Source organism: Chaetodon trifascialis, chromosome 16, assembly GCF_039877785.1.
Source record: "Chaetodon trifascialis isolate fChaTrf1 chromosome 16, fChaTrf1.hap1, whole genome shotgun sequence".
Classification (NCBI taxonomy): Eukaryota; Metazoa; Chordata; class Actinopteri; order Chaetodontiformes; family Chaetodontidae; genus Chaetodon; species Chaetodon trifascialis.
In genome coordinates, this window is record NC_092071.1 from 6949130 (window position 1) to 6962849 (window position 13720).

The 13720-nt window shown below is 40.9% G+C and overlaps 1 protein-coding gene across 1 annotated transcript in view; it reads left to right on the forward strand.

Moving 5' to 3' along the window:
- The window catches only part of fstl4 (follistatin-like 4), a 199000-nt gene that overhangs the window by 74280 nt on the left and 111000 nt on the right, over window positions 1–13720 (forward strand). The window contains exon 4 of the mRNA XM_070983222.1: window positions 6911–7153. Within this exon, the coding sequence (XP_070839323.1) occupies window positions 6911–7153 (243 nt within the window). The remainder of the gene's footprint in view (window positions 1–6910; window positions 7154–13720) is intronic.

Sequence of the window (13720 nt, forward strand, 5' to 3'; positions counted from 1 at the left end):
CCTAGATGCTAGTTATGAACAGTAAATTTTTCTGTATTCACATATCAGTAAAGCTCTTCCACATGTTGGCTGATGATCTGCTCAGTCACATGTACTGAACAGCGAGGTACTGGCTAACCTGCCATTAAAAAAGAGGTCATGAGGGTAATTGGTAATTTGCAGCACTTAATGGAGAAAAATGTCTCTGGGACGAAGTTTATGTTAAATGTAATTATCTTCTTAAGTTACCTCATGTAGTGGTGTTGCCGTAGTCTCTGGTGTCCAGAGTGAGTCAGTGAAATGTCTCGACAGCTTTTGGACATGAACATATACTCTCTTGCAGGATGTTGTGGGTTCCTTAATGATGCTGCTTTAATCACAGTCTACTAGTCATCTGGGTCCTTTTTGACAGTCAAGACTAAAAATCTTTGTATACTGGGAGGGCTGGGGCATCTGTAGCTCAGGACGTAGAGCGGTCGTCCACCAATCAGGAGGTCGGTGGTTCGATCCTCGGCCTCGGAATTCCACATGCCGAAGTATCCTTGTGCAAGATACTGAACACCAAACTACCTCGGGGTGTGAATTCATATGTCAGGCTGCTTTGCATAAAAGCGTCTGCCAAATGACTAATTGTAATAGTAATTGGGAGAAATAGTTGTAATGTATGTATTACAGTTGTTGGTTTCAGTAATCTTCGTGTTTGTTTCCTTCTCCAGTTGCAGTGCACTGATAAAGGAGGATGAGTCCTCATGTGTTTAAAAAAAAAAAGTTCATTCATGTTCATTAACCAAGAAAATGCAAAATTAGTCTCTGCAGTTACTCTGGTAGGTGAATATCAGTCGTATACGATGATGTCTGATCATATAAGCAGCTTTATCATCAATGCTCAGATGTGAATTTCCTCTTCAGCTTAAGGATGCTCTGGAAAAAGTCATATGGCAACAATCATAAAACATTGTCAATTCTCAATAGAAAAAAGAGAGCAAAACATTTGTCTCAGATGTCTGGGTAAAGAAACAGAAACTATGTTCGATCTTTGGTTATTTGTATTCTAGTCAGTTTGCTCAGAAAAGTAACATTTGGGTACAATGCAGCAAAATGGACAGTGTGTTCTTAAGTGTGCGTATTCCACAGCACTTCTCACCTAGCACCGAGGGCTGCTGTTGTCCATTGATATTCCAGCTCAGCGTACATGTCAGAAGCGCTTTGTCCGACTGCGCGGCACAGGGGAGACAGTGTTTGACGGCGCGTCTCTGAATTTAATTATCTACAGCTGCTTCAGAGCAAATAGAATGATCTGTAGGATCAGCAGATGTGACAGAGTGCTTCTTGGGCTGCAAAACACCTACACATAAACACAAGTTCTTCATAGACATGTGCACCATGCATGCACATATATGCTACACAACTATACTCACACAAGTAAAAAGAAAAGATGACAAGAGGACCCTTGTCGGGCTTAACTACATCTTACAAAAGCTGTCTGCTGGCAAAAAATGTCCACTCTCTGTTTCTCTTAATGTCACATAGTGATATCCTGAAGGGTTTGTGACTGCAGCTTCTGTGTTTCTATGGATCAGGGCGGTTTACAACATGGTAGCGCTGCAGGCAGCGAGTCCCACATCAGCGGGGCAAATGTTCTTCTACTCTAATTAGTAAGAATCTCGGCAGTGTCCCTCGGTCTCTCTGAGGAGAACGTATCAAAAACAAACAAAACAAACTCCCCCTCTGTGGAGCTGGATTAAGTACAGAATAAATAAAGTTTGTTGTGATTGCCTTTAAATGTTAAAAAGATTTAAAGAGCTTCAGAGTCAAGCCTCAGGTATAAATATATTGAGGCATATTTTAGTTGCTAAATAGAGCGAGGGTGTAGACAAGTGCTTTGCTTCCGGAGTGAAGTGACATATATTGATATTTTTCTCTGTCTGTGTGTGCTGCGTTCTTTCTGCAAGCCTGCTGCTGTGCAACGCATATGTGATTGCGTGCATCCAGATTGTATGCGTCGCCCTGGATTCAAATTACCAATGGCTTCATCACAATGATACAGCGAGGGCTGAGACTGACAAGATTGTAGCTTCTTCCAACAAATGAAAAGGCAGTCAGTCAGGCAGACAGTCGTGCTGTGCCTCCAGTTATGCTCGCATCCACTTAGGCTTGCATAAAAGGAAATGAAAGGGGAAACGTATCTTTGTCTGTCGAAAAATGTCAGAAAGATAAGGCAAAATAGTCTTAACATTTTGGTCTTACAAATCCCTCATGTTCTCATGCAATTATCAACAGCGTTCCTTGCAATACATGTCCTGGAAATCTCTGATTGTGCTGGACAATGCCTGGTCTCTGTTTCCCTGAAGCCCAGCAAAGCTCATCACCAGATGAGACTCGACAAAGAGGATATGCATGTACAGCAGAATAAAGAGAAAAAAATACAGTGGACTCAGTAAAGAATAAAAGAGAAAGGACTTGAGTGACAGGACGGGAGGCTTGACACCGGATGGTCAGCCTGGCTTTGTCTTGGCACCGCAGAGCGTCTGAACTTGTAAGAGCCATTTATAAGCCTGCAGCTTAGACAGGGAGGATTATCAAATGGCACTTTTAGCCTCTTAAGCAAGCCACAAATGCAGCCAACATGGTCCAAGAGAACACGAGACAAAGCACTTACAGCAAGGATGAGTGCGAGGACTAGGACTTAGCTAAATGTCAGACAACTTGTGCATTGTAGATGTAACTTTTATGCGCTTTTGTTTCTATTGTTTGACGGGCTGCTGTACATGTACTCTTTTCTCTGAGCAAAATGGGAAAGGGTGAGGGGGGCTGTTGGCATGAAAGGAGAGGCAGGGAGGGAATAAACAAGAGGAGGAAGAAAGAAGAACAGCCACCGGTGGGTAACTGCTGCCGGACGGTTGTTGCTAAGCGTTTAATCTCCCACGCTTGGAGAATACAAACGATCTTGTAATCGTCCCCGACCTTGACATGAACAGCAAGGTCGCAAGGGAGCCGGGCTATTTTGCATTTCCGACAGATGCTTTGCAGAGACACGCAGAACAATTAGTAAACTGGATAAAAAAGAATTGAATCTGTCTTACTACGCCCTCTCCAGCGCTTCCCTCGGGGTAGTCACCTGGCACACCCCCAACCCCACAGCTTCCTCTAGCAGATTTCGAAAACTTAATTAGGATAAAGAAGTAGTTGATGCTTTTCCTACATATCTGTGGCCTGTTTTTTAGGGCTGTAACTATTGATTATTATTGTTATTAATGTCTGTAACTACAGAGAAAATGTGTATGCATATCATATGTCTACAAATTGTATTGCTTGTTTTGTCCAACCAACAGTTAAAAAAACCATAGAGTTTTAATTTGCAATGATAAAGCAGAATAAAGAAGCAAATGTTGGAGGCTGGACCCAGAAAATGTTTGTCATTTTCCTTGTTAAGTGACTTAAACAGTTTAGTGATTAGTAAAATGAATCAATTAATCATTAATTTGAGCCACTCATTGCTAGTTGGACTTTCGGCAGTGTCTCTGTTTGCATTCGACAGTGTGCCTCTGTTTGCAAGCACAGATGTTGTGTTTAGGTGGTGACTGAGTGCTTGCCTGCATGATGACACTTCAAAGTGAGTAGGAGGGTGCTACTGTATTAATGTATTTTTTGTGTGGGCGCGCTTGTGTGTCGGCCCTGGAATCGCCTTTACGTAATTAAGGGACTTTTGTCATCCGACAACAGAGCATTACCTCTATTATTGAATATGCTGAGAGTCGAGATATGATTATACTCGAGGCAAATTCAATTTCTGTTTTCAGCGGTTTGATTATAAAAGCCCAGACAGAGCTCTTTTAAGTTAAGCCAGTATGGTTTTTAGCCTTTTCCACAGAGGGATAATAGAACTGACCTCCTCTCAGCATCTTAACCGAGTCAGCCTCTAAACAGTATCAACACAAAGACCACCAAGTCCCTTTAGGATGTGTATTCATTTCCTTGTAATGGTAAAATGGCCTTCACAGTGTCCTCTAACTGGAATGTAATGTTACAGGCAACAATTTTAGATTTCATTTTACATGCTTATTTCTTCAGCTGTTAGAATTATGATTTTATGTTCACTGTTTTTCTAGTGTTGTTTTTCCTTTACCTTGACATTGAATAAATCACAAAGACATTAAATATATAAATGGTACATTTGTGTAATTGTAATTGTTTTGTGTAATTGTATTTATTCATGTATATATATATATTAATCTATATTTATTAATTTATTTACACATTTATTTATCTATTCATAATTTTATTTATATTTTTATACACTTTCAGTTCGTCATACTGTAACTTGCTGCAGAATACGTTCTCTTCATCAATAAATAAAGCTGTCAGCATTCATCAGAAGTCAGGATGTCTGCCCTCTGATGGGCTGTTCAGCTTGAATTTACTGCTTTTGCCTAATTCAGGTTGGCAGAACCTGGTGAGGATCTTAATGAAATCTTGTGTGCTACAATGGTAGATATGTTGGCTGTAGCTGAACAGATGGAGGGAAATGCCAAATGCTATACTATTTTAGATCAGATTGAGGGCTTCACGGACAAATTGGGATGATATCGGTCCTGACTGACACAGAAATTAATGAAGCTGTATTCTCCATCCTCGCCGAGACACTGAGGCTGCACAAGGCTGGTTGACCTGGCTCTCCGTTTGATTTACAGTCACAATTGAACTCTACATGCTGTGTGGTCTGAAAAACCATGATCTAGCAAAGCTGTTTGGAGTGTCAGACTGTACTATTAAGAGGCCAATTGAGCAGAGTGGCATCAGGTAAGTTAAGGTCAAGCTGGATAACCATTTGCTGGACGGGCAGTGCTACATATCACAGCGTAGGAGCAGCAAGATAACCATGTCACGGCATCTGATGTACAACATATGATATACTATATATGATATAAGGCGTCCTTTGGTATCAGCCGTATCATGCTAGCCACTCTATTCCAAACCCCTCAAACTGATCTATCGGCCTGTTTAGCTACAGCCAACGTATCTGCCATTGTAGTACACAAGATTTCATTAAGATCCTCACCAGATGCTGCCATCTTGGATTAGGCAAAAGCACTAAATTTAAGTTGACCTCCAATGACCTCCAATGACCAGTGAGTTCTGATTGTTGAAGTAGACCGCTATATTTATTTAGCTGCAGCAAAAGTAAATAAATACATGAGTTTAACATTTATTTCAGTGTCTTATTTAATTTGTGTTTTATTTATTTATTGTGACAATTAAACATTAAATTGCATCATTATTTATTTATTCTTTTTTTTTAGCATTTTGTTATATAATAATCAGATATTTTTTAACCATTTGATTGTATGATTGTTTATTCATTAATGTATGGGCTTAAGAGGCACCAGATACCCAGCTTGTATCTGCTTGAGCATGTGTTTTATACCTTGATAACCCCAAGGCAACACAGGCCCATAAATCCAACCCTCAGATCACCGTAAGAGAGGGGGGTCCCGGTTGAGCTCGTAGAGTCAGGTAAGATCAATCCAAGGTGGAGCGTCTGGCTGGATCAGCAGCTTTTTGACTTGCTTTAAGTGCAAGTAGATTAAATCAGGGTGAAGAAGCGAGGTGTCCCAGGCAGTGAGCGGTGATGATAGGGATGCTTAGCTGGTTCATTTGTGCCTGCATCGTGTGTGTTGGGCAGGAGCTGGCACAAGCAGAGGTTGTTTTGAAGGTGGTGCATTGTGTGAGTGCATCTGTTGATGTGGGCAAGGGGGAGTAAGACGAGCAGTGTGAGCTCTGCTTCTGTTTTGAGAGCACCTACACGCTCAGGTATGCAAATCTTGGTGTGTTTGTGTACTGATGTATGTGTGAATATGTGCTGACAGGTGTTAATTATGACACTTGGCTTTTTGATTTGCAGGAAGTTAAATTCTATTTTAAAAAAAAACTCTTTCTCCTTTTCCCCTTGTTAGCACTGTCTTATAAATGTGATAACGACTGGAGGTGTTTGGCTTGAGTTTACGCTTTTTCTATTTCAGGTGCATACTATATCATTTGTTATGTTTCCGTTTTTTTATTGGACCCACATTAACGCAGTTTTTGTTTCAATCAGAACGAATGAAAGCCTGGATTTAATTTTTGTACCATAAATTTATTGACAGAGATCTCCAAATGAAGACAGTATGTTTCACAATTGAAATTATTCTCGGGAATCATCTGTCAATATAGTGATAACTTCACTGCATGTATTATGAGTCTGGACAGACATGGATGCAAGCTGCACTTCACTGGCTGGCAGAGGCATACAACCACAAGCTCATAATTCTACTTTGAAATGATGACATAACACCATTTTAACAAGATATTCAGGTATGAGGCCCCTCATAGTGCCACGCTTGAGAAGTGAATCACAATGTTATTATGTGATTTGATTCTGTTACTGAACCCCGACAGCATGTTTCATTAGAGGCTGGTGTGGAGCACTGGAAACCAAACAAAGTTAGTCATGATGAACAACGTTGGTGACAAATACTCAGTCTGTGTCAGGGATGCTGACATATATGTATGCAGCAGGCAGATATTTTTAATTTTTGAAAGAATTCAATTTCTTTCAATTTCAGGAATTAAGGTGGCAAAGAGGGGCCACTGGAGAGCAGTTTTAAAGTTTATTTCTGTTCAATAGATTTCAGATAGCACTAGACATTATTATTTTATTTTCAAATGAGGGGAATCTGCTGGATATGAAGCAGGGACACACTAGTCTTATCTTTCTCAGCCCAAAATTTGTGATCTGTGGTGATAAGACAGGTCAGGCTGGTATCTGTCTTGTACCTGTCTGTGTGAAAAGTAAAGTAAAAGTAAAATTGTGGTTTGTCTTTTAGATTTTATGAACTTTCTTCTGTACCCTCGCTCCCTTCTTAATAAACCCTTCTCTCTCGCGCTCTTGCAGCCCTCTCTGACCCAGACGAAGGTCCCTGTCGGAGGACCTACTGTGGGCGGGGTCGGCAGTGCGTGCTGATGGCAGAAACTGGCCGTGCTGAGTGCGTTTGCCAAGAAAAATGCCGGCCCTCCTTCGTGCCAGTGTGTGGCTCTGATGGCAGGTTCTACGAGAACCACTGCGAGGTTTACCGCACCGCCTGTTTGGAGAGGAGACGGATCTATGTGGTGCACAGCAAGGACTGCTTCTTCAAAGGTACTGCTGGACTGTTACGCTAATACACTGCAGAGGGCTGCCACACACTGTATTAAAGATATAGTTCAAGAGGTTACTCGGAGCAGCATTCATAACAGGCCCAATTAACTGAGTTACTTTGTCATAATTAGGATTAATTAATGACACAGAGTAATTCTGTATGTCACGGCCATGATATGATTAGAGCAGGTGGTTTCCCACATTTTGCAAAAAGGATATTACTATTAGCCCTCCTTTGCATTCCATTCGATGTGGTTGAATTCTTTTTTTGCGGAGGAAAAATATTTTTGCGCTTTTTTTTCCAGTCAGTCTTTCATTTATTCCACCATCTAATGATGCTCCGAAACTCTGCAAGCAAATTTCTTTCCAAAATTTGTGTTGATGATGTTTGTTTGTTTACTGTAGTCATCCTGTTGGCTCCAACTGAACGTGGGAGTGATTGAAGTTAAAATGTGGTATACATGTAGTTGCAAAAATATTCACTCAAATTTCCACATTTATTTGATATGAAATAACTTCAGCTGTTTCATGAATGAAATATGCTAACTGTGATTTATTACTGAATTTGAGCTTAACTGATATCAGGTGAAACAGTTTTCTTCTCCTTTAAGAATGAACAGACATTAGGGGTTTGTAAACATCATTTATGTTAAGATTTTCACTATTTTGCAGCGAGCTGCTGCTATAGCCCAAGAACACAGCAATGCTGCACAGGGAGCGTTTGTCTTTGATATCTGACTGCATCAGAGACACACAGGTTAACACTTTTGATGCCTTTTGTGAGTGAAAATTGCTCTCAAATCATCTTCTGATATCTGTGAGGCATACTTTTGAGCATTTTGAAGGCTGCAATGGGGCTTTGACTTTGGTTTGATGTCGACGCATTTAAACAGAAATAGAGATGTACAGACAAACAAAATCAATTGTTTTGTAACACGATGCTGCTGTCAAGCTCTTGTCACACGCATCCATCACTTTGGAAATCATGGTGTTTCTGTCAGCCACCTATTCAATCGAGATGAATGAAAGAATGAAATCATTTGTAGTTTGGCACTGAAGGCTGTGGCTCAGGGTCAAGTTTGTCTGGGAAGCGATAACTAAGCACTGACTTTGGCACTTAGACAGGAAGCATTTTTATCATGTGCTGTATTCATCGTCTCTATGTGCTCTGCCGCTGTAATCTCACCCCTTTCAATTCAAGTCAGCATATTTACATGGCAGTTGGTCCTCATCACAAACAGCAACATCTAAATCATTTACAGAAGTATGGTAGATTATTTACATAGCAATCTAATTCATTTTAATGGTGGGTTTACATTCATATACTATGTCCACATACACGTTTAACCTCTGAGTCCCTGCTGGCCTCTACCACCTCTACTACATCAATATCCCAGCACTCACAAATCACCACTAGGTTCCTGTGGATCACTAGTTCTCTATAGTAATCATTAGAATCTTCACTGCCTGACTATTGTTCATTAGCAAAAGTGCACCCTCAGCATGAACAGTCAGCATTATAACAGCTCAGTCGCTTCATCATGACTTCGATTTATAGGTACCTGGGCTAGGTAGGGCTTCTACTAATTTTTAGTATTCATACATACATACACACGCACGCACGCACGCACACACACACACACACACACACACACACACACACACACACACACACACACACACACACACACACACACACACACACACACAGACATTATTTCACTCTCAAGTAACAGCAAGCATGCATGCCCCTGTACAATGTACCTGTTGGCATCTCCTCCTCTTTAAATTCAGTTTTCCAGGTCAGACTAGTATTAAATGTCTTTTATAATCCCTCAGGGTGTGGATGTTAAAATAGGAAGTAATGCTATAGTTATTTAGAGTGCATGGTTTTATGTCATCGCAGTGCAAATACACACACGCGCACAAACTCGCACAGACGCACAGAAACATGGCAGCACTTTTAGTCATATCACATTAGGGAGGGAAGGATTTCTGGCAGACACCACCATGCATAGCTAATCCACATTAGGGATGTTCAGTCGGCACATTAGGCTTAAACTCGAGATGTCTGAATGCAAACCAGCGGGAGATAGAAAATGTTGGAAATCAGTCACATGTCACGGGAATCGTGCATGTGTGTGCGTGCGAGTGTTTGTGTCTCTGTGTAATTGGTAAGTAATTATTTCACCTGACGTACAAAGACATCATTGGAAAGCATGTCTCACAGTGCTGTGCTGGAGTCATTATTCATAATTATTTTTGTATAAACAGCTGAGGAACTGGAGAGGTGCTGCGGTGGTTAAATTGTCTCTGGAAATGCTAGCATCCCTGCTGGCCTATTGGTTGCCTTATTCCTCTTTGTTTGCTCAACTGCAGCCTTCCTGTCTCACTCAAAACTCTTGAAAATAGCATCACATCCTGGTTTGACGCCTGTGTAACTCATCCAAACATTTCTTATGGCTGCTCCAGAATAAGCCTTTTGAGGCCTGTTCATCATTGTGCTTTGAATGGAGTTTGTGCCAGTAATTCACTTAGCAGGTGCTCCAGTACTTACCTGTGAAGGTGTAAGTCAACATAAAAGGCTAGAAAATCTGTCTGCCGGAATAATTGCACTGACATAACACAACAATATTTTATAGACTCACTGAGGGGTGTATTGTTATTCCCTTGTGGTGTTATCTTTTTCTTTGAAACAAATTGAGTAAAGAGTAGGTTAAACTACATCTTCTTTCTCCTTTTCAACAAATTGAGTTTTTTTTGTTTGTTTTTTGTTTTGATGAGATTTTTCAGGGCCCATTTTTGAAAGCCTCGATCGTATTAAATTCTGATAGCAAGAGATGTCCTTACTCTCAATCTGGGAACAAGACACAGATGAAAATAGATCTCTTGGGTTCATACAACTGTGTATTAAGCCACATGGCTAAAATATTGGGCTTTTTTGTAATTTTGCTTTCAAATTCGATAAACCTAAAAGCTTCGCTGTGTAAGCCTATTTCTTTCAGCTCAGGGCTATGGTCAAATTCCCAGTCTCGAATCTGGCAACTTGTGCAGGCTTTCGTCTCATCATATCTGGATTATTGTGATGCAGTGTGTCCAGTCGGCACAAAACTCTCCCAAATTGGCAAAAAAAAAGAGTAACCATATTTCTAATGTGCTGACCTCCCTTCACTGGCTCCCACTTATGGAGCTGATTTAAGGTTCTGTTTATTCATAGAGCTTTGAATGGGTCGTTGCATAATGACAACCTCCACTGTCACTGTTCCACCACCTGGTCACACAGGACATCCAAAATTGCAGAATAATATCCATCATTCTCTTTTTACTCATCTGAAATATCTACCTGCTGTGGCTACTCAGGTTTGCAAATTCCATCATCTTTGTCAGTTACATTGTGGTCTGCCGAGACCTGTCATGGAGACAAGTATGTTTTCAAGTAAACGACACAATTGACGACTGACAGCATGAACTTTTTGCATATGCCATATCACTGTCACCACTAAACAGAGTGCAAATTGATCTGTTTTCTAGTTGCTGCTGCTATCAGTCAATTCTAATTTGATGTTTTCCTGACTAAAATAAAATCAAGATAAAACTACGCTTAGAAGATTTAGTCGGGCCGTGTCAGGTCACTTCTGTCATGCATTGTAGTTCTTTTATTCTTCTTATTTTGTTTTTTGTTCACATTTGTGCAACATGGGAGACCTGTTAAGGCAAACATGATCGCAGCAACATTGGAATTATGGGTATTAAAGGTTCCAGAGTTTCTCTTTAGATGAAGCCTGGAGGAGGTTTTAGCCCGTTTCTGACCTGTGCTAGGTGTACGCTGAGCGTTTGGAAAATGATCTGCAGTTAGTGACTGGCAGGAGAGGGGATAGCCTATAAAGTGTGAAGGATGACACTAAACCTCTTGATGAAGCTCTTTATTCTGACTTGTCACCTGCTTCTTTGTATTTACTCTCAGTCCTTTTAGCTGGTACTTGAATCAGTATCGATTTAACAACGGGTACGCATAGTAGAGTAACATTAGAATAACAATGGACGAAGAAAAAACACTTTGACAAGTTAACGGGTGACTGTTACACAACAGTGTGAGGAACCAAAACAGGATAAAGGTTTTCATTGTTGCACCTTTTGAATAAGTTGAATTCTGTTTTCATTGTGGTACTTAAAAGATTACCCTGAGCTAGCTTAAGCTATCTACTTTACAAAGACTCTGCTAAAGAATTAGCAACAAAACCGCAAATGTGTAACTCACACAAGTGAAAGTCACAACGTCTTCTCAAGAATGGCAAATTGATAAGCAGCCTCAAAGTTAAAAGTTATTTGACCCCGAATGGCTTCAGAAGGGGCAAACTGTCAATAAAAAAGACTGATATGCCAGCTGCACTCAAACCTAATAACCCATTTAGATTGTAATTGCCAAAAGTCATAAAATGGGTTTTCCTTGAGGATGTCGTCTGTTTTTTTCCACTATATGAAAAATGACACCCCCCAACCAAATAATTGATGCCATAAAAATGATAATCCCTTTTAACAGAGAGGCACTGCCGCCCCTTGACTTCTCAGACTAACCATGCATGATAATCTGTGTATCATATTTTTCCCTATTTGTATTTTCCTGAATAATCAGAACATAAGAGATTACATGGCAACAGAAACATGTTGAAACACATCATAGCGTGAGCTCATTGTTAAAATGAGATTAGTATCAGTCTTTTGTCTATCATAAACCAATCTCTGATTAAGTTCAGTGCCAAAGTAATGTGAAGATTGAGGTGGTGGTGGATTAGGTGCGCTGTCTTTGCTGCCTTGATTTAGACATTGAATGCCCGGGTTCGCATTTCGTCTGTCACCACCTGTCACTGTTGACCCTTCCTTTTAGCTATGACAACCACTTTTCTATGTCCTCAACTGACGAGTTTTAGTTGCCTAAACTTGACCACATCTTAACCACCAAGATGGCAGAATGGAAAATGCACATAAGAGTCTCAAACACGTTTGGTATGCTGGGTAACATTTAGAGAACGTTTTCAAAAAAGATGTGTACTTCCTGTCTGAAACTGAATCTAAGTAGTGTAAAATGCATCTAAAATACAAACACAAACAGACATTGTGGCATTGCGCAAACAGCTGATTAACTAGCAAGTTATAGAAGATCATTTAAGAACCTGACCAATCACCTTCTATTTAGTGAAATTAGCATCACATGCACAGATGCTTTCTCTCCCTTCTCGTTCCCCTTCTGACCCTTTCTTTGATTAAAGCTCCATTCCTTTGAAACCATTTGAAAAAGAACGAACAGAGTTTACCACTTTCATCTTCCTGATGAGTAGGAAGCTCCAGTGAAGGCAGACCAAAGAGACATCTGTTTCCATTGGGCCATGTAAAAGCACTCAGCAGGGGGGTCGTACTGGTGATACTCGGTCGTGATGCTGTTGACTCCCAGATAAGATGTTGATTTGTTGCCATCCGCCAGACAGAAATTAGTCACGAGTCACCCCAGGCTCACAGTGAGCTGTGCTTCAGTTAGGGCCGGACACTGATCCATTCAGTCATGCATCTGCCCATCCATCCACGGAGCAAGCGCTTCCCACCCGTGTTGCCTTCTAATTCCTAAAAATAAAGCAATATTTACCTGCGACCCCTTGTCATGAGTTGCCTATCAATGTTTCTTTATTGATTTGTGATTTATCCTCCATCCCCTTGTGGGGAATCCAGTGACAAGTTGATTATTCAATTAGTTGGTCAGCAGAAAATTAATTAGCAACTTTTTGGGTAATCGATCAGACAAAGAAAGAGAGTATTAAAGGACTCTAAACTACTAAAGGGCATTTTCACATTTTTGTTGACTTTTATAGACAGAATAATTATTTTAATTGTTCAAATAATTGGCAAAATAATTGATAATTAAAAAAATAATTGCAGCCCAGCCAACATGTAAGTGTCCTCATAAGGATCCTGACTGATGTCATAGTCATCATTGATCTTTTTGGGCAGCTGTGGCTCAGAAGGTAGAGCGGTCACCACCAATCAGGAGGTCGGCGGTTCGATCCCTGGCCTCGGCAGTCCACACACCGAAGTATCCTTGAGATACTGAACCCCAAAACTGCCCCCAGTGCTGTGCCGTGGGTGTGTGAATTCATATGAACGTTGCTTTGGATAAAAGCGTCTGCCAAATGGCTAATTGTAATTGTAATCTTCTTGGGAACCGAGATGATCAATGACTAAACATTTCAACAAACATGACAGGTGAAGTGTTCTTGAAGTTAGGAATTTCACTCTCTTTTCCTCCCTCTATCAGTCCCGTTTAGCCATCTATCGTCTATCATTGTTTGCCGTGTCTCACTTTAAGAGCCGCCTCAGCCATTCTGATTACTCCTTATCATCCCACCCTGCTCTGTGGCAGCTGTGGTTATTGCATTAGCCATCAAAGCTGCCCCCCTCGTCTTTCTCTCTTCGCCCTCTCCGCAGCCCGTGGCAGCGCTCTGCCTCCGCCGTCCATCTTACTGCTCGCTAACCCTCTGCCCCCTCCTGTGACTGAGACTATTAACTCGGTCACACAAA